This window comes from Macrobrachium nipponense, chromosome 1, assembly GCF_015104395.2.
Source record: "Macrobrachium nipponense isolate FS-2020 chromosome 1, ASM1510439v2, whole genome shotgun sequence".
Taxonomy (NCBI): Eukaryota; Metazoa; Arthropoda; class Malacostraca; order Decapoda; family Palaemonidae; genus Macrobrachium; species Macrobrachium nipponense.
This window is the reverse complement of record NC_087200.1, coordinates 197,745,016-197,767,452: the sequence shown is the minus strand read 5'-3', so window position 1 is coordinate 197,767,452 and position 22,437 is coordinate 197,745,016. Positions and strand designations below refer to the sequence as shown.

Genomic DNA, 22,437 nt, shown 5'->3' with positions numbered 1-22,437 from the left:
ACTTGTAAATATTTACATTTCATTTTACTCAACACTTGAGTACTTTCAGGCCCTATCTGTAACCCTTTTTCAAGAGATGCGTAGGTTGTCAGCCTGGGTCAAGGCCCAGCAGTCTTCTGGAACTTCTTGTTGAGCCGTCATTTATGTGATGGCTGTTCTGGTTTCCTTGAGAGTTGCTAATCCCCTCTTGTTGCTCTGATATCCTGAGCTGATGGTCAGTGGGATTAACCCTTGTGGTAAGTGAGTGGTTTTCTGCCCAACAGACTGTTGGTAACCACTCACTCAAGGGTTAATCCCATTGACCATCAGCTCAGGATATCAGAGCGACAAGAGGGGATTAGCAACTCTTAAGGGAACCAGAACATCCATCATATAAATGATGGCTCAAGAAGAAGTTCCAGAAGACTGCTGGGCCTTGACCGAGGCTGACAACCTACACATCTCTTGAGAAAGGAGCCACAGATAGGGCCTGAAAGTACTCGAGTGTCGATAAAAAATAAAATGTAAATACTTATCAGTAAACGCGTTATACACAGTAATTTTGTGGGTTTCTTTTTCAATCTTCAGAAGAAAACTGAAAGACGTCTTCGTTTGATTTTCACATAGTTAACCGAAGGGGAATTTTTTAGTCGATGGCATGTTTAAAAATATATTAATTCCGAAGTAGAGTGTATTAGATATTAAAGGCCATTTGTAGCTTAATGCGTATATATGAATCACGGTAATGTGAGAGGATATATACTATATCTATCTATCCATCTATCTACTGTCTATCTATTCTATCTATATCATCTAAAGATATATATATATATATATATATATATTATATATCATATATATATATATATATATATATATATATATATATATATATATATATATATATACGCCAAATCTCATATATGAAAAAACTATAACGCATTTTTTATTGAAGTAGGAGGAGGAAATACCAAATTATGATAAAAATGAACACGTTACTAATAGGAGTTAGTATTTCCTGTCTCAATAATCGCGTAGCCTTGAAAATCACCTCCTATGTGCACCAGCTATAAAAAAAAAAAAATAGTAATTTCTCTATCTAAACCTACGCTTGCTATCTGGGAGTCAAACTTGAAGGCAACCTGTCTTATCAGACATTTTAATTTTCCTAGGACTCGTGTCAAAGGGTCCATGGTATCTCTTTTCATGTCTATAGCATGTTTACTCGCTACGAACATACAAGGGGAGCCGACACATATCTCAGTCTGTGGCGCAGAACTAGATCGTCTGCCCCTAAAGGAAAAATGTTGTAAATCAGATTTAAAAAAAAAAAAAGAAAAAAAAAGTGGTAAATAGTAATATGATTTTCTACTAGACCTGAATTAATCGCACTCATTTGCTTTCGTTCAGTGCATGTAATTGCGAAAAATCATATGCTGACCTGTCGGGAAATAACATCTGAACAGATTAGATACATCTTTTTGATCAGTTTTTTTTTTTACCTTCTCACTGGCTGGGATTATCTCTCTCTCTCTCTCTCTCTCTCTCTCTCTCTCTCTCTCTCTCTCTCTCTCTCTATATATATATATATATATATATATATATATATATATATATATAATATATATATATATATAGAGAGAGAGAGAAGAGAGAGAGAGAGAGAGAGAGAGAGAGAGAGAGAGAGAGAGAGAGAGATAATCTCCTCCAGTAAAGGTGAAAACGAAACTAACAAAAGATTTGGTATCTAATCTGTTCAGATGTTATTCCCCATTGGTTTGCAATTTCATTTTTATCAATTGCATGCACTGAACAAAAACTTACTATTGGATTAATTCATGTCTGGTAAGAAATCATCATTCTACTTACCACTTTTTGTTTTAATTTGCTTTACAACGCATTTTTCCTTCAGCAAGAGACGATTTACCGTTGCTCAAGCCTAGGATATCTGTGTATATATATTTTTCGAAAACTTTCACGACAGTGCGCCTCATACGGTGAACTGTAGACCTAAAGGTTCTTTGCAGCGTCCCTTTGGCCCCTAATTGCAACTCCTTTAATTTCTTTTGCTGTACCTCCGTTCATATTCCCTTTCTTCCTTCTTACTGTCCACCATTTCCTAACAGTTATTGCATAGTGCAGCTGCTTTGAGGTTTTATCCTGCATCTTCGTAGCTTCTATTTTTCAACATCTGCAACTTCCTTTCTTGGAGGAGAGGTGTATATATATATATTATATAGATATATATATATATATATATATAATGTATCTATATATATATATATATTATTATATGATATATATTATATAATTGTATCTATATATAATATTGGATTAAGATTATATATAATAAGCGAATACCACGGGGAAAATGATTGGCAGAAATCCAAGCGCTTTCGTCTTTACTTGGCAGTGTCTTGGTAAAGACGAAAGCGCTTGGATTTCCGCCTATCATTTTCCTGTGGTATTCGCTTATACATATATAATATTGTCTGTGTTGCATCCTTAATAGCGACAATGATCTCACGAAATTTCAACTTCCCCACACTCGTGGGATATGCTAACCGCTGCAAGCCTTGAATCCAAATGGAAACGAATGGAAAGGTTGTTCCTCTGTGGTCGGATTCGAACCAATGCGTGTGAGGTTACAGCGAGGAAGCACATGACGCTTCATGGCCTTATTCACATGCGTGATTTGGGCTCTCAACCGCTAAGGGAAGGAAAGTTAGAGGATTGTCAGCCAGGGAGGCGAATAGAATATGTAAAGCCGAGGTATTCTACCATTCTGATGCACCATTGTTGTTGAGGGAGGAGTCTACAACTTGGAATACTGAAGTTTCATTTAATACCTCTTTTGTGTCAAATGTAAACTTGGAATGTCAAACTCATTGTTGATAAAACAGCCCTTGTTGTCATAGAATAAACTGCACATAGAGATATTGTTCGTTTTGGTCAAATAAAACGTCAGGGTTTGCTCACATTTGAAGGTTCCTTTGAGAGAGCTGGTTTAATGTGCCTTCGTATCGTATTTCACTGAAAATTCAATACGAAATCAGTACAACTGTGTGTAGTACTCGAGAGAGATACAATCAGCTCATTTGTGTTGACTTTGGGAAGTTGAAAAGATGCTACTCTTTTAGGCTGATTCCTGAACTCTGCACAGAAGAATCTTACCTCTTTAGACGCACATTTGGAAGTAAACTTTCCAAATGTGAGCTTTCCCGAGTGAACTCGTAATATATTTTGATTATTCCATTTCGAATTGTGTTCGAAAGCAGCACACGAAAAGCCCACATCTACTTCAGTTTCCTATTCCCAGGACGGCTCAGAAATGGTTAGCAATTTTTTATGACCGCCTATTATTGAATTTTTTTATGGGTTATTCCGTCACTGCCTTCCCGCTCACAGATCTTAAGAGAAGATTCCAGATTCGCGTAAGGGAAGAATCCGTAAAAGTCTTTGATGCTTTCAAATGTATATTTTGCTGTTACCACCACGTCTGATTTTTCTCAGACTTTCAAACCTTTGTTTAGCAACGGATACACCCGATTTTGGTATCGAAAGGTATTTAACGCGTTGGAAAAATCATAACTTCGACTTCTATAGCCTTCTGTCACCGCAAACTAAAATCTAAATGCATCAAGACGGGTGTTAACGACTAGAAAGCCACAGCTATCGTAAATGGCCTCTTGTCCCAGTGTTGACAGATCGGTTTGGCTCGAATTCCCCGAAAATCATGTCAAAATTTCCCCAAATCGTTCAAAAATTCCCCATTTCCCAGTAATTCTTTTGAGTGATGGGTAAGCGGAATTATATACCTTATTAACATAGAAAAACTCTTACCAGTCAATAAAATGGCAATAACAAAGGACATAATGGACATACATTGATGAATTATATATATCGGCGGAAAGGCCAGGAAATTCTACTTACAAACATACACATGTGATTTTTTGCTACTTAGCTACATAAGATACAAGGCTGTGACTAGTGGGTATACGAAGGTCTTGACACAGGTCTTTACAGTCTAGATGAGATACAAAATCGTGATCAGTGGGTAAAGGTCTTTACGCCAGTCCTTTATCACTCACTGACGTAGTAAGGGAACTAACTTTATGACTATTGAGCAATGACCACCGAAAGTCCAGGACACAACTAAAAAATCACCAATAGCATATAATAACCTCCTGACGTATATACTTGCATGGACTGTCAGTCAGGTTCTGTTCGTATAGCAGCATGCTGAATTAACAATGAAAATGTGCCACCACATCCTCATTGTTAATTCAGTCACACAAATGTTGATTTTCATGTCAAAGAAAGTTAATTAACATAATTGTGACAATCTGATCATCAACAGCTTCCATAGATTTTCGGAAGTTCTCACAAAAATATTGGTAACTACACATACTTGTGGGAATTTCATACAAATTTGTGGAATTATCCCATGGATATATGGAAACTTCCCACATAATTATAAATATCCCACAAATTTGGGGAATATCCCATAGATATATGATAGTTTCCCACAGATTTATGGAGTCATCACAATGTTTTCAGATATTTCCAGTGAATTCTTGTAATTTTCTACGAATGTTTATGAAATTCCCCAGATTCCCTAACTAATTTGTTCTCAACACAAAAATTCCCCAAATTTCAACCTAAATTCCCCATTTCCCCATCATGAACCCAAAATCCCCAAATCTGGGGAAAATTCCCCATACCTGGCAACACTGTCTTGTCCTATCAGCTCTCTTATGTACGATTACGATGTGATAGACTTAACGAACCACAGAGGCCACTTGGTTTTCTGCTACCATAGAGCTCGCAAAGATCATACCTCTCATAAAACAAACACTTAGGCACTGGTTGGTGTTCCTTTCTATTAAAAGAACTAAGATAAATTTCGAGAACAGAAAGTAAAAACAGCGCAGGAGTGTGCAAACGCCTTCTATGAGGGTTTTGTATGCTGTCTCAGTATTCCATATGTTTCGCCATCAGATTCAGGTAGAGATCCCAAGTCCTTCTGTGTATTCTAAAACATTAATGGAAGTGAATGTTCTCGTTCATCTATCATCAGGAATCCAGCTGCCTATAGTCGAAAGGTTCAAAGAAAACTATAGATATCTCTGAAGTCAATACACAGTGATTGCATCTTTCTCACAGATCTTAACCAACAACAAGCTAAAGGTTTGAAATCTTGAAAGCTAATGTTAGCGAGGAAAGGTGACATGACAAGACGGCCAAGTAAGTCACGTCTTGTTCTGTTGGTATTGGAGTATATTTGAAGCTGAATGTAGTTCGAAAAGGGTTAAACTATAACTATATAACTTTCCAATGTTTTGGAGAAGTATTTCGTCGTTGACTGGAAAGAAAGCTCAACATTTTAAAAGGTCCGAATAACATTACTATATTTCCAGTAAGTAGTACTTGCTGCCAACGCGAAATCAGAGGAATTTATTTCTGGTGATAGAAATTCGTTTCTCGATGTGGCTCGGAGCCCACAATAAGCTAGCAGGTCCCGTTGCTAAGTATCCAATTGGTTTCTAGCCATGTAAAAATATCTACTAATACTTCGGGCCAGCCCTAGGAGAGCTGTTCAGTGGTCTGGTTAGACTAGATATACTTTTTTTTAAAGTAAATGATTGATTATCCGGATGAAAGCTTACTGAATATCTCATACTTCTCTCCCAACCGTATCCTTATGTTTGTTAGCATTAGCAACGCTATCGTCTGAGAGATTATTAAAAGTTCATGCAGAAGTTTTTTTGTTTCCATACATTTCAACGAAAATTCGAATAAATCACACCAGATGTTAGAAGAAACTCGTAATGGTCACAATTTTGTTAAGACTACAAGGAGGCAAGACGAACTGCCTACAATATTTTATAAGCTCTTGATAGCAGTGTTATATTACTCTGGATGCCTTTTTGAGGTCATATCCACAATTCAACAGTTAGTTCTGTGGCCCTTTTCTTATGTGCGCTAACTAAATGCATATATTATTCATAAAAAATTATCATATATATATATATATATATATATATATATATATATATATATACACACATTTGATAGCAAGATTGAATAAGTAGGTATTGAGCAAACATCTAAAGTGTAGGCCTATGCTGAACCGGTCTTTTTGTGTGTATACAAATCATATTTAAAAGGGAGGATATAGCGTTACATATAACGCAGAATTGCAAAATATACACTGCGAAATAAACTTCTTTGAATAATTTGGATGGAAGAAGGCAATTTTCAGTTTGGGAAATATGCTATATATACGCCTAGGTTACCGTACTTGCTTTATCTACGGAAAGCACACACACACACACACACACACACACACACACACACACACATATATATATATATATATATATATATATATATATATATATATATATATATATATATATATCGGGAAACGTGCTAGGCCTATAAGTTACAGTGTTCTTCCATATCTTGAAAAAACAGTTCGACGCACACTCGCATAAATATGACACCGAAGAGAAAGGTGGAAAAACGGTCCGTCAACTGAATGAAAAGAAGTAAAGGGAAAGAATCTCGAATAATTCTTCCTTATTCCCGAGAAGCTTGCCAGAAGAGAAAAACGAAGAATAGACAGTTTCAAAGTTTTGCTAAGCCGATAGTGCTATAGATATAGAGAGGAGCTCTCTATATCTATGGATAGTACTATCTGTGTAAGATCCTGCGCAGGCCCCACCCACTTACTTAAGTCACTTTTAATAATTTGAAAGTAAATTCCTAAGAAATTTAGTATCGAGGGAAAAATCGGTGGTAAGTTTGGCATTTAAAAAAAAATTCTTGTGTTCTATTTGGTTTATGATCTGATTGCTGTATAAAGAATTTCCGGGCATGGCGGACCTGACACGTCATTTGGTGTTTTTTTTTTTATTATTATTTTATTGTATTGTTTGTACGGATGAGTTTGATCGCTTGTGTATGGTTTGTGGAGTGTGTCGTGTGATTGGGAGTATGTGTGTGAAATTCGCATTGTTATTAGTTGCGGGATTGTCGAGTGAAAGACATTTTGAAGCCGTGAGAAATTGAGAATTGTTCCATCAAGTTATATACTTTGGGTTCCATGTCTGTCGTCGCCGGCCAGCCTACAAGAATGACTCTGTGTTGCTGATTGTAAACTGATGTGTGTTTGGGAAAGACTATGGAAGTGTGTCCTGTGAATTTGGAGCTACCAACCAACACAGTGAATCTACAGTGTGAGCCTTTGGTCTTAGGACACTTAATTAGCAACATTACGAACTTTGTGAGGCTAGCTGCGCTGTGTACCTTGGGTGAATATTTCCATCCTTTGCTATAGGCTACCGAAGCAGCTGGGTATACTAGTGTTTGTTTGTTTGTAATGTAATTCATATGTCATTTGCGATGATCATAGCACATTTCATTTTGTTATAGAAATTTTGGTCAGTATTTCACATTGTAGGCTTGTTTCTAATTGGGATTATTTTGTATATATAATAAATATTTGAGTGTTTATTATGGATTTGTTATTAGTACAGTTAATTATGCATTTTCTTACAATAAACTGAAATAAGCTGTTTGTTTATAGCAAATATCTCAGAAAGCTACCGAAGCACTATATAGCCTAGAAGTTGAGAACAATGGATCCCAATAGTTCAGTTAGAGGTGATTCCCAAAAAGTGACTTGATAATAATTGGTCACCTTTTTCATACTTCTTTTCTAGATCTCCTTTTCTTCCCCCTTACCAATACTTCCAATTATTGTACTTTCTTAGACTAACCTGTTATCCTCTGTCGAAAACAAATGACAAGAAAAAAAAAATCACTTGCATTACCCATTGTATTGCTCCAGCGTACCTCTACACTTTTCACCTTTTAGTTTTTCTTAAGCTGCACTTATGACGTAAACAATTATTCGTCTCTACAGTTTTTTTGTCTGTTTTCTCGTTTCAAATACATTCACCATTCTCATTTTACATCCCCTACAAAAGAGTTGGTGTAACACTCCCCTCATAGATTGCAACCTTAGACTCAGTAGGCATTCCAGGTTTCCTCTCATTCATCTCTGTGACTTTTCTCCTCTCATCCTACCATAAACTTACACACACACACACACACACTCACACACACAAACTTGTGTGAAAGTGCTGTCTCCACTTCTCCACCAACCATATCTACAATCAATATTCCACATTGCAACACTTCCAAGCATTTCTTCCGCTAAGCGGTTTCCTCTCAGTGTGACCAATCAGTATTGAATCCTCCGTGAACATTAGTCATTTGCCACTCCGTTTGCCACCCGTCTTCAGACCAACATTGCTCATCTTCCTCTGACCTTTCGCGCTCTACGGCAGAAATGCCTTGCATTTCTTCAGAGAAATCTTGATGCTGTTTATCAAGATTGAAATAAACTCGTTCAGCCTAAAGTATGTCAGTGCAAATGTGTGAGTTGCTATTGTAATGATTGTGTCTTTTCGTTGCCATTTTTTTAATCATCATTCACAGTATCAGTACGAATTATACTTATGCCTGAAAAATTAAGGATGTTTTACTACATCTATTTTCACTCCTGATACGAAACCTCATATCTGATGTCTTCTCATTAACGTTAAATAACTTTCTTGCAAAACATAGACCAAGTCTGAACAAATGCCGTAAAATAGACAGAGAATTCTGTACCAACTACGATTGACCACTGTCTCGGTGAGAAATTCAAAGGCAAACACTACTATTTCTTCTATATTAATAACTGTTAGTCTGTTGCAAATCCTCTACAGATTACAAGTTAGAATAATATACAATTCTTACCTCCTCCTGGGTCTGAAGACTTATGGCCTCGCAGAATAGGATTCCATGAATATATATGTGTGTTATGAGGATCGGACCTTATCTATCTTATCGTGTTATCGGCCACAAATTTTTGGATTATAGGTGGACTCCCTCACCCGCCCACCATTGCTGGTTCCTCCATTGTTCTGGATTGAAGCTCGGCATCTTCATTCATTTTTTTTCTTCAATATCATTAAAGCCTCAGAAAATGACTGAACTAAGCCTCAGAAGAACCTTTTCTAAAAGTCATGGAAGGTTAGACGAAAGGTAATGACGTGATGAATAACATAGCCTAGTTTGTCAGATATGGCATTATCTACGTGAACACTGATTTACAAGCGATATTGTAACTTTTATCTTGTATAAATCAACATAAACACACACACACACACAGACACACATACACACTGTAATTTCAAAAGGCGTTAAAATGTAAACGTTGGAATATTCTGAGACGCACTTTCATGGGATTTCTGAACGAGAAGTGAATTCAGGCCGAAATTTGTTCCAATAGAATTCGTTGTTTTGCGTCATGATAAAAAAATATTTCCAGCTTTTGTTTCAGAGCTTCTCAGGAGACTGAATTAGACGCAAAAGTCGTAAAATGAAGAGGCAATTACACAAGCTTTCGAACTTCGCATGAGAAACTTTAAAAAAGCCATTAGTACTAATCTATATATACCTTTTGCGTAACATCCCCAAGCTAATTGATTTATTCATCTGCTTATAGTCAGAAAAGTTAATGAGGTGAGATATTCAGCAGAAGTGAGCATAATTTGAACTGTTTGAAATGGTGAACTACTGATCAGCAGAGAGAGAGAGAGAGAGAGAGAGAGAGAGAGAGAGATGAGATGAGATGGAACACTCATCTAGAAGTGGTTTTTAGAGCTATAGTTCCATAGAGCTACTTAGGTGTGGCTCTTAAAAACGTTATAGAGAGTGCTGTGCGTTATAAGAAAGGATAATTGCTTACCAATTTCATTGTTCTTTATGCAGAGTGGGTTTCAACCAACCAATGCATAACAAAATAGGTTCATCTTCTCTTAGATAGAAACAGTAATCGTAGACTCATACAGTGTTTTCAGTGTAACCGTTGGATTCCATAAGATTTTAGGAACACGATAAAAGGCAGAGTTGTAGGTAAAGGTGATGCAAAGGATAAACAGTTTTAAAAAATTTCTTCTCGTTTTCTGTCTCCACAAAGAAGAAGAAGAAGAAAAATCCGTGTGAGTTGAACCCGACTATATGATGGTTAAATGAGGAAATTCTCAAGAGCTGCCTGTTTAGGAAGGCAAACAGAAATGGTCAGACGACGAGTCTGAAGCGAGTGATTTGTAAAAAGGAGAAGAAGAAGAAAACACTATTTACATGGCAGCGTTTCACTCCACTTCATAGGGAATTTTGAAAGGAGACACTGTTTTCTTTGAGTGTCCATGGGTCAAGCATATTCAAACTAAGTTTATAGATTGCTTGGTTTCTAAGATATCATTGGTAAAAAATCTCACGTCTCTCCCTCTTCAGGTAGTGGACTAAAAAAAAAAAAAAAGTACTGCTGCATTGTCTTCCTTTTAATCCTAATTTCGCTAATAGCTACTGCTGCATATCAGTTCTCTCTTACTCTGAATTGATAACGTTTCAAACGAAAGCTATGGGCCTAATTCTAGTACCACGTACATCTTAAGTTCAGTCATTTTCTGATCCATTTTTCCCGTTCTGAACAAGTTCAGCAGTTGTCTTTTTGGCCTCAGATTAACCTTGGAGTAGGTACTACCTTTTCTTTCTTCCAATCTCTTTTTTTCCTTTTCAGTTTGTCAACGAGTTTATTCATTCCTAGTACTATAGAAACTATTGTCAGCATGTGAGCCGTTGTAAAGCAACTGCCTCCTGTAAAAGACGGGGAAGAATATTTTCCTACTTTTACTCATAACATCGGATTTACAAAAAGTCGTTTTATGGGCCTTGAAACTTTGACGTAAGATCGTAAATTTCCTCACACAGATCATTCATAGCAATAAATCAATATCTTCAGTTATACCACTTTCCTTCTTCACCAAGAGGATCCGATTCTTGTTCACTTTTGAGTGTTTATAACTCTTTATAAATCTCAAACATTAAGCTACATCATCATCATCATCATCATCATCAACCGTTTCTAGTTCACTGCAGGACAAAGGCCTCAGACATGTCTAAAGTCCACTCCCTTCTGTTTATGGTCTTTTTATGCCATTCTATACCTGCAAATGTTCTCAGCTCGTCCGTCAATTCATCGTCGACTTCTCTTCCTTCCCCTGCTTCGTTTACAATCTATAGGGACCCATTTTGTTATTCTTTTCGTCCAGCTATTATCTGACATTCTCATTATATATGTCCTGCCCACGCCCATTTCCTTTTCTTACTACACAATATACGTAATATATATATATAATATAGATATTATATATATATATCTATATATTATATATCTATATATATATATATATATATATATATATATATATATATATATATATATATATATATATATATGATATATATATATATATATATGTATATATATATCCTATATATATATATAATTAATTATCTACACACCAGAAAATAGACGCATCATAATATAGCAAGTTGCCTCACAGCATTCGCCAAAAGCTTTCCAACAGATTTATAAACTAACGTGGCTCTAGGTAAATCATCGTACCGCTGCAACATCAACGCTCGAGACGTAGTACTAGCTGGTATTCTGCAGGACACGACGAAATTTGAGCCATAATTTTCATTACGAGGGACTGTTGTTGGGCGGCTGTATTACTTAAATATAGATTGGTTTGTTAAACTATTGACGTAATTTATGTTATGCTATCAATATATACCTGTAATAACAGTCTAATTCAAGATAGTTGTCTTCAGAAAACTATCGAAGGCTAAACAAATTAGCTCTGAGGGCAATACATTTTGACACGAACACGAAAAACTGTTGCAGTGAAGTTTACTACAAAGGATTCTAATTTATTCCCTCTTAGTGTATGGCATAACGTCTTTTTTCGTGTGCTCTGCGCTGGAACCACTGCATCTACCTTACGATGTGGAGGTGTGTTAGGGGTGTGTTGGAAATGCTCAACGTTGATTGGACTACGTTCTCTTTTCTTGCGTTGTCACCCAATCAGGACGAGGTAGAACACCACACCTTGCTCGTAGACTCATAACGGTAGAAGTATGTTGACAAGTGTCAGCAGCGTGTGAATCTACGTCTTGTAACTTGCCTAGTTATTTCATCACGTAATTATTGTGTTAGAGAGACAGAGAGGAGCATTCAGCAAAGAACAGACATTATGTAAAATCTCTAAACAAGCGGACATATCGTATATATGGTATTACGTACATGGTCTTTGATGAACCATCTGCTTCACTATTATGATAATTGTCATGTCCACTTATTTAACGGAAAACCTTAATAAAGGCAAGCAGTAGATAACTAAACCTACATCCTTGCAGAATTGCTCATATCATACATTTAATGGCCGTATTGTGCAAGGTTTGTAGGGAATTCTCGTTCTTGACATAATGATAAGGCATTTATCAGCAAATATAGACTCACATATGCATATGTATACGTACTTAGTTCTGTTTTAAGGTTGTCTCTATATAATATAAATGCAAATTAGCGCCTATAGACACCTACATACCAGTGCACCAGCATATATATGCAGCCTAATTAGTAATGAAACGAATACCTATTCTGATGACAGGAATATACTTGGAGAGGTTGGGTGCTTCCAAAAGAAAGAACAATAGCAATTTGCACAAGAAGTAGACGTCCTTCACTTGGCAGGTTGGGGGAGGGGGAAGGGGTTGTTGGTAATCTTATAAGAAATCGCTATGGACAAAATTTCTCCATTACATAAATACTGCTAGTTTGTCCTGTCTTTCAAGTTCCATCTAGTTCCCTCATAAGAGTCACGTTGGAATCTTGTACGTACGATAACTTTCTAATTTTCGCACGATGGCTCTGATGCTATTGGCAACACTGTCTAAGCCGGTCGACTTTTTCTCTCCCGTTCCTCCCTTCGTCTGCCACTCTGTCAGCGTAGCTCACACAGGACGATTCCCTCCGGACACCTCGCACACAGTAAGTAGTTTTAATGATCATGTTTTGGCTGTAACTTATTATTAAGGTAGTTGTCCCTTGAATATTTATTATTTTATTATGTTGTCTACGAGATAGATGTAGCTACAAGTAGAAAATTTGAGTAGTAGTACCTACGCTACCGTAGTAGTCTACCTATAAATTATAAGAATAATTTTATAATATTTTTGTAAGTATTTCCCCGGTAACAGAAACCAAGTCTTTCTGAATTAATAAATTAAAGTTCTGAGTCACCCCGGTTACAGGTACATTAGGGATTCTGCCACGTCACTAGCCTCTCTCTCTCTCTCTCTCTCTCTCTCTCTCTCTCTCTCTCTCTCTCTCTCTCTCTCTCTCTCTCTCTGGCAGTTTAGTGTGTTTCTATATTACACTAGTATGTAAAATGTAAATATTTCTCTCTCTCTCTCTCTCTCTCTGTGTCAATTTACAATTAAGCTAATACTTATTTGTAAATTATTCCTCTCTCTCTCTCTCTCTCTCTCTCTCTCTCTCTCTCTCTCTCTCTCTCTCTCTCTCTGTTTGGTGTTTCAATTTTATTTTATACTATGTGAAAATGTAAATATTGTAAATATTAGATAAGTAAGGACAAAGTAGACATGAAATAGTAAAACTACGGGAGGCCCGTCGGTAGGAGCTAATGGTGGATGACCTATCATTTGTAGCAATGCCGACGGCAGATGCCAAGGTGGTCAGATCGTGTCCTTTAATCGTTAATTGGTAAATACAGTAGATTAAAAATGAGCCGGCCGGCCACTAGCAGCGAAACGGGTTGTCTTGCCACAGATGTGCCAGGCATAAAGCAGGTGTGTAATGTCTGGTTATAACCAGCGTTTGTGTTGGAGGTAGGAAAGTTCCATGGTCCATATATGGTTATTGTTTCATTAAGGTCCCTTATATCCCGGTTGCATTTGTGTCCAAACTTGTATATTTCAGTGACGATCGTAGGATTATGGTACTACAGTATTTCAAGTGACGATCGTAGGATTATGGTACTACAGTATTTCAAGTGACGATCGTAGGATTAAGGCACAGGATATTATCCTTAATTCCTTAGTATATTGATGAAAACATAACAGTACCCTAGTCATCATTAAGAAGTAAAGATTCAAAATTAAAAAGGCAATATCTCAGAGACCTCATGCGATTGCTGGTAACTGTTAAAGATGCTGACAATCGCTCTTTTACACATGACGTAGGCTATTAGAGAGAAATTGTGTACGTAGTCCTCTTGCGTGGTGTGGAATTTGAAAGTATCCAAAAAATATTTTTAATATTTGGATAACCCTTTTGTTCCTGAACGCCATGGAATGTATACAGTAAACCTCACAGAAATCACCCGATATTGCCTTCTTATAAGTACGGCTGTGGTTTTCTTTGTCATCAAAGTGAAAGTAACGCCCTTGAGTAAAGGGCGTTTGCATGCGTGCCTGGGTTCTACTCCTGGTTAGGCTTAGCGAGTTTTTGTATTAGGCCTAAGTATAACGAATGTGGTTCCATCAGAAGAGAGAGAGCCTCTGCTACCTTCGTCATATTTTGGTGTTAGAATCGTTGGTAGTTTGTTCTTGGTATTGTATTTTGGGTTATTAACGTAAAGGTCAGTTGCATTACTGTAAGTTCGCAGAATGTCAATTGCATAACTAGACTGTTTTGTTTTCCATCTGTCCACCCGCCAGTGGTGTTTGCGTATGGTAACACTGCGTCCGGGCTTTCGATAGTTACAATATGTGTAAGTTTTAAGTAAATAAAAGGATATCTGGGTGTACATTTGCAACTGAAAAGTGTTTTAATAATTTACTGTATGCGAATTACACCGTTAATATTCGAAATAGGATATTATTTTAATTGTTGAATGTAAGCCCGGGATCTTAAGTTTTATTCATCTTTGTTTTTATTTTAGTTTCTTTTTAATTTTGCGAAATGACAGGTATACGGATTAGTTCGTTAAATTGGAAAAGATAGTGAGCAGAGATCTCAAGGTGCATTTATCTAATCTATAAAAGGTTGCGCAGTTTACGATACAACAGACCTCTCCAAAATCAGATAAGAACTTATGACTGACTACTCGCTGAACAAACGTAATTTGTTACCGCTCCTTTTCATTCCTTTATTAAAAGATATATGGTGCATTTTTTTTACTCATATTGCTGAAGTTTGCAAGGTTTTGTCGCTTCATTTAATCGTTTCTCGTCTTAGAACTAATGCTCCACTACCGCACTTGACTTCTAGTCAGTGTTTTGGAAGAGAGTATCATGTCTGTGAAATAGGCAGTCGGGTATATTAGCTCGGGCCGTGTTTTTCTGAATTGCACAATTATTCATGAATCGAGGAATGTTTGTGTGTACGCCCACACGGGAGGTATCGTGGACGTGCATGGGAACATGCCCTCTTGCCTTTGGTCCAGTCTCCCTGCTGCCTCCGCCCAGATACTCGCATACCCTTGTCTTTTAAACCCAGGACCCACAACCCTACCTGCCTCCCTCCCTAACACTCCCCCCTCCCCGGCTGTACATTGTCTGGCTTTCAGTGCATAGCAACTGCCGCCTCATATAGAGGTTTGCAACTTCTAATGCGCTGTGGGAATGCTGTTGCGTCAGAGATGTTTTCAGAGATAAGTTGTCTGAAGAAAAAAAAAACGGTTATTATATCTCTAGAAAATTTATTTTTTACAAACGTTAACTAGGGCATCCACGTGCATAATGTACCTTTGGAGTAATTATCATTCAAGGGCATCAGAACACTTCGTTCTTCACGTGGTAATCGTTACACTACAAAAGCACCTTGTTGACTCAAGTCTTGAGACCGGCTGGTTTGTAGTCGCCTTTTTTTTTCTTGTTTTTTTGAACTTGTGGCAAGTGGGGGTGACCTTGGAAGCTGATATAACGATCGACAACAGGAACCGGTTGGAATCTACTCAGCTGAGCAACCTCTACCTTGTGCTTCGGGGAGATGAAAGAGTAGTACTTAACAGAATAGATAGTTCGCCTTTATATACAGGTATTGAGGTGATGTTGCTAGGCTCATGCCCTGCTGACATATCAAAGTCCTAATCCCACCCAACTTTATATCATTAATTTCACGCGCATAGCCCCATGCATCTATCAGATAAAATGCTTAAGCATCAATAGTTGTGGAAGGATGGCGCTCAGAACACTATGAACGGATAATGAAGGCGAAGGAAATTTTTGCTTTGCACTTTTAAGGTTGTCGACGATGGTTTATTTCAGTCTAGTCTTCTGATCACAATCCGTAATTACGGTTTTAATAGGTTATATTGTGGACCAGGTCACCAGTTCGTTGAATTGGTTAATTTCTCTCGGGTAGGTAACTTGGAACACTAAATAATGATTTCATGGTACGTGAGATATAGTTAATGGTTTCGCCTTGCAGACGTGAAGGTTACGCAACTAGATAAAGAAAGTTGGTGGAGAAAAACACTTCAGATTATTTTTTTTTTCCAAGACTTTTTGTAGCGCCGTATATCTTTTGAGTATTTTGTTGTATTATAATTTTTTTTATTTACCCTTTATTATCCTCGAACATGTAAGTATTTAGTGGCGAATTTAGAAGTAAATGCCGTCATCTGATGCTCTAATATGTTATGCTGCTTGTTATATAATACAGTTGTATGTGATAACCCGATTTAAGAACTGTTACCAACGCCTGTGGCGAAGAATCTTGATGTTAGACGTAGCTGGCTTAGACTAAGAGGTGCGGAACTTGCATAGTGACACGAGTATGATTACAGCGCTGTTCTTATTGAGATTCCTCGTAGCGGCCACTGCCTTTTAACAGATACAAGGACGTCGGTCGTTTCCCCATGTGTTACGTAAGGGCTGTGTGTGTGTCATTCAAGGATGTGTAACAATACAATGTTTTGTTGTAACCGTGCGGCTGCATGGTCTAGTGTTTATCAGTACGTTTACTGGAAATTTCGTTTGTATAGACTATTGTTAGATCCACGCAGTTAATCTCCCTCGTGTTCGCTGAGGGAAGAAAACTAGAGCAATTAGGACTTATATCGTAAGTTTATCTTTTATGCACGTAAATCTGGAGTGCAGTTATTCCGAGGAGAGTAAAGTGACTCTTGGTTTTAAATTTTTTCTGGTTACGCTGACTATTGAGCTCGGTCCATGGTTCTCGTATGCTGTACCTTACCATAACCACGGTCTAGCCACCACAGTTGGTTGTTAAAGGATATATCCGCTTTTGATGTTATAGACATTGGGGAGGAATATATATTTTTTTATCCAAAATGATTACCTGACAACATGAAGGTTCCACTATTTCTGCTTCTCTTTCTGCAAAGATTCTGAAACAAAAATCGTATGGAAAAGAAAACTTGTGTAATTTCAAACCCGAAGTATTGTCTAGATTTTATGTGGTGTATGCAATTTATATTATGGTGCTATAGGTTAAATGGCAGTTAAAAACATGTTGAATATATGTACTGATTTGGAGTTAAATTAAAATACTTACTGTAGATGCATCAAATGAAAATTAAATGGCTGTGTTTACAATTCATAAAAAAAAAAAACTCACGCCTTCGAAATTGATTACCGTTTACTCCCAGTACAAGGCAACGAGGTGGCTTACCGTAATTTGTTCACTAAATGTCAAGGAGAAACTCGAACTCTCGTGATACTATTTTTTTCCAGTTCCTTGAATGTCGAACTGGTAATTTTGTCATATGGAAGACTCTCTCTCTCTCTCTCTCTCTCTCTCTCTCTCTCTCTCTCTCTCTCTCTTTGTGCTCGTATTTCGCGTTTCAAGGCATCCATAGCTATTGGGTATATTTTAAAAAACGAACAGGATTACTGAAAGCTATTGTTTCTTTCTCGTAACTTGCTGTAATTCCATTTGTGTTAATCGAAAGTTCAGCCAGTTATTCTTTATCTCTCATAGCGTATAATATGAAACTTGATTATATGTAGATAGGCATAATTAAATGTGTTATAAACATAATGATAGGGTCTGTGCAAATCATGAAATTATGTATAGACCAGGTTTCCCTAAAACAAAGCTGCCTCTCCAGGGCTTCCTAAAATCAACCAGAGTGTATAAATGAAAGTGCTCTTAATTTTTTTTTATAACCACATCAGTAACGACAGACTTTCTCTCAGCCGCAGCAGTTACCTTAAGCGACTAATAGCGCTCAGCGATTTGGATCGTCATTGCCCAAGGTTTTTCTGTGCGCTGTTTAACAATCATTTTACTGTCTTATTGTTGTCTTGTAATCACCGAAATGAAGATCATATGAGAAAAAGCAAATTTAATTAACAACTAAAGACTCCAACCTATAGTACATTCTCATCAACCGTGCATGTGATGTCTAGGCCAGTCCCTTACGACGCTCCTGATTGGATGTTGGTAAGCCAATCACAGGGCTGGAAACTGTCTTGAGAGAGAGTTCACATAGGCAGGATGTATGTTCCACCTCTCCTGAGGGACACGTCTTTCAAAAGTATCCCTTGGGAGAGGGATATAACTATTGAATGACTGGAACTTGTAGTCGTTGAAGCCTTGTTATCCTGAGTAATAGTCGGTTGCTTTCTTTTCCGACCCAATTGGAATACTGATAAGCTAATTATTGTCATTTTTTTTTATTGCAGCCACCATGACAACCTACTTCAGCTACCCTACCCCTGAGCTTCAGGCCGAACTGCGAGGCATCGCCAATGCCATCGTGACGCCTGGCAAGGGTATCTTGGCCGCTGACGAGTCCACTGGCACCATGGGTAAACGCCTGTCCAACATCGGTTTGGAAAACACCGAAGAAAACAGGAGGAAATATCGCCAGTTGCTCTTCACCTCCGACAAGGTTAGCTTCAGTAAAAGAAATTTTTTTTTTTTTTTTTTTGTTCGTGCGTAGAGAAGTTTTATTATTTGAAAGAGCAAAGTGTACACCAAACGTGCTTTTTGCTTTTACGAAATGTGCTAATGTCGCATAAATGTCACAGGTTGCGTACCGTCTTTTTATATTGCAGATGGAAACATTACATTTTTGTTATTTTGACTCCTAAAATATCGTCCATTTTTATTGGTGGTGTTTCATAATTGTGAACATGACAAATGTAGGTACTATCGTTTTGCGCTAAGTCAGTATAGAGCCCATTTTTAGGTAGTGTAGACTCGTAACCCTAAATTTCCACTATTTTCGCAGTTTGATGTACTTTAACAGCCCAGAAAAGTGATTTTATGGAATTCTTGAGTCAGCAGAAAGAATTCACAACCTGGGAATTGCAGTATAAGATTAGTTTTATTCCATTTTTTGTTGTTCGCGAAATATGTTTTAGATGTGTTTGTGCAGCCATATCTATAGCCCTAGATTTCATATAAATTTTTTTAATTCCAAATATATAACAGTTGTAAAGCGTGTTAGGTTTATTATTGTTTAATTGTTGAGGGACATTCAAAAGGCCCCACACCGCCCCATTTGGACGCTCTGCAGGGCTCCAGAGAACGCTACACTTCACCAGAGTTCTAAAATTTCACTAACATTATCATCAGTAGTATAGCAGACGTTGAACAAGTATACGTCTTCAGTTTCCTCTTGAATGAAGCAAAGTTTTCCAACGATCTGATATCTTGAGGCGGCCTATTGAACAGTCAAGGCGCAGTTAGCTCTAAAACCAGTCTGCAAACCTCCAATTTAGCCCGTTTTCTAAAGCTTACATAATTCGAACTTGTAACACTAGGAGTGTGTTCCGTTGGTATAGTATATGATGGGAAGGTTCTTGAGTGTATAATGTAGATTGTAGACTCGTAACAGTGGTACGGTGTTGCTTTATATTAATGTATTAAGAGTGTATGAGAAATGGCACATAAATTCATTTTTAGGAACTCGGAAACCACATCTCCGGGGTGATTTTGTTCCACGAAACCCTCTACCAGAAAAGCGACAGCGGTGTCCCCTTCGTCGACCTCATCAAACAGTTGGGCATCATTCCTGGCATCAAGGTGAGATTGGCTACCGTTGTGTACTGAGAATCAGTCAGCCTTTTTTCTTCAATAGGTTGTGGGAGATTATTTTATTTTGAAACTGTTTTTTCTTATGAGATCAATGAGTGGTTTATAAACGATATGTTCGTTACCCGAATGTTAAATTGTTTAAGACCATGACATTTGTTTTAGTGCCTATTTTTATGTAAATAGTACTACTGAGTTGTCATCTCTTACAGGTCGACAAAGGTGTTGTGCCATTGATGGGATCTGAAGGCGAAAGCACCACCCAAGGACTTGATGATCTTGCACAGCGCTGTGCTCAGTATAAAAAGGATGGCTGCCAGTTTGCCAAATGGCGCTGTGTGCTTAAGATTGGACAGAACACTCCCAGCTACCTTGGCATGTTGGAAAACGCCAACGTACTTGCACGTTACGCTTCCATATGCCAAATGAACGGCCTCGTCCCTATCGTCGAACCTGAGGTAATCTTTTCACCCAAAGATATTTGTAATACTTGAATTAAGGTTAACTCTATCATTCACCACTCCACTCTTCTTTGCTTTAACTTTTCATAACCTTTGGTATAAGCTCTATTCGAACCCGTAAGGGGTTAGTGCCATCAGTGCTCCTCATTCGGTGCAATGTAGGTATTACTTAACGGTTCTTTGCAGCGTCTCTTCGGCCCCTAGCTGCAACTACTTTCATTCCTTTTGTTGTACGTACCTCCGTACATATTCTTCCATCTTACTGCCCACCCTCTCTTACTAGAGGTTTTCCTCCTGTAACACCTTTCAAACTTTTTACTGTCAATTTCAGTTTCAGTGCTGAATGGCCTTAGTTGCCCCAGTGATTGGCATAATGTCAAAAATCTATATAAATCAAATTAAATCAAGCTCTCATTTGATAATTGTTTTCCTCCAATCCTTAACGATATTCGATATTACCAGAAACTAACAAAAAAACGAACTTGAACAGGTGCTGATGGATGGGTCCCACGATCTCGTACGTGCCCAGAAAGTTACGGAAACTGTCTTGTCTTTCACTTACAAAGCTTTAATGGATCATCACGTCTTCTTAGAAGGAACTCTACTCAAACCCAACATGGTATTGGCAGGACAGGAATGTCCCATTAAATACACACCTCAACAAGCTGCAGAGGTAAGAGTTTGTGTAACTTTGAAGGATGGCTGTTCACTAAATGTGAAGTATATGCATTTGCTAATGCTATATTGTTAACTTTTGTTATGGTTCTTGGTTCAACAGCTTTGGTGCTAGGGTTATTTTTAAGAACTGATTCAAGTATTAAGAGGTCTGAATGTGAATGTGTAGACCAGAGTTATAGATCACTTGATGCAGAAAGTTGGTTTCTGAAGTTTTTTTTCTCTCACCTGTATTGCATAATGACTAATAAATTTTAAGGGATTGCACATTCATGGGTAAACATTAATCATGAACGTGATTATTGATCTGTTGCATTGTTGTGAGTTATGTTGTGTGTCATTTCAGGCCACTCTTCTGGCATTATCTCGAACTGTCCCAGCTGCTGTACCTGGCATATGCTTCCTCTCTGGTGGTCAGTCTGAAGAAGAGGCAACAGTCCATCTCGATGCCCTTAACAAGTGCACAGCAGCCAGAAAACCATGGGCTCTCACTTTCAGTTATGGCCGAGCACTTCAGGCCTCTGCTTTGAAGGCGTGGAGTGGCAAGGACGTGAAAGCTGGCCAAGTCGAACTGCTGAAGAGAGCCAAAGCCAACGGTGCTGCTTCTGTTGGCAAATATCAGGCTGGGAGCTCCAGTGGAGCTGCCAGTGGAGCTGGTCTCTTCGTCAAGAATCACCAGTACTAAACAGATTATCTCAAGATGTTGGTGTCATATGATTTGTCGTAGGTTGTCAAGTGTGTGCTGACAAGGAGGGAGCTGTCTGTTAGATATCTTGCGTGTGGCTACTACTACTACTGTGAAGTTGAATTGTTTTCAACTTCTGTTAAAGTGTTTTAAATTAATTCCCATTCTTCTCCGGTATTTTGACAGGCCTTCTGAAAAAAGCTTCATGCACACTTAATTTCATATTAGTGATCTAATAGATAATAAAATAAAAATACAGTACTATATATATATTGCTCAAATTACTAGAGATTTATTTTTATGATAAAAGCATATTTGTATAAAGTACTACAGTACTTCATTTATATCGAAAACACTTAGCTGATATTAAATGGATAAATTGCCATCTCTTGGTGTAATTTTCCATCATAATGTTTCCTTCATTTTCACCCTTTATTGTTGCATGTCGAGGTGTGTGCAATATTGTCAAGTTTAGAACCAAGCACTTTGCTTCATTTGTAAGCATTTTGGGAAACAATAAATTTATATAAATTAATGACTTGCGTATTTCTTAGTCCCTTGCCTCTCGTAGAATATTTGATTTAAATGCTATTATACTTTGATATATTTTCTTTTGTATGTATTAGGCGAAAATGCTTGAGAGGCAGCTAGTGTTGAAGTGTGAAGAGCATATTTGCGCTATTTTGACCACAGTT

At 37.6% G+C, this 22,437-nt stretch overlaps 2 protein-coding genes across 2 annotated transcripts in view; one reads left to right on the top strand and one right to left on the bottom strand.

Annotated features, from left to right (window-relative positions):
- Nucleotides 1-8,926, bottom strand: part of LOC135220001 (superoxide dismutase [Cu-Zn]-like) — a 12,771-nt gene extending 3,845 nt beyond the window's left edge. Inside the window, exon 1 of the mRNA XM_064257284.1 lies at nt 8,794-8,926. The gene's annotated coding sequence lies outside the window, so the exon portion shown is untranslated. The remainder of the gene's footprint in view (nt 1-8,793) is intronic.
- A 3,871-nt stretch (nt 8,927-12,797) lies between these two features.
- LOC135220000 (fructose-bisphosphate aldolase-like) lies at nt 12,798-21,980 on the top strand. The gene is made up of 6 exons (XM_064257283.1): nt 12,798-12,937; nt 18,565-18,773; nt 19,793-19,912; nt 20,134-20,379; nt 20,873-21,055; nt 21,404-21,980. Exons 2-6 carry the CDS (start codon nt 18,570-18,572, stop codon nt 21,740-21,742), a joined length of 1,092 nt encoding a protein of 363 aa, XP_064113353.1. The 5' UTR covers nt 12,798-12,937; nt 18,565-18,569; the 3' UTR covers nt 21,743-21,980.
- The last annotated feature ends 457 nt before the right edge of the window (nt 21,981-22,437 follow it).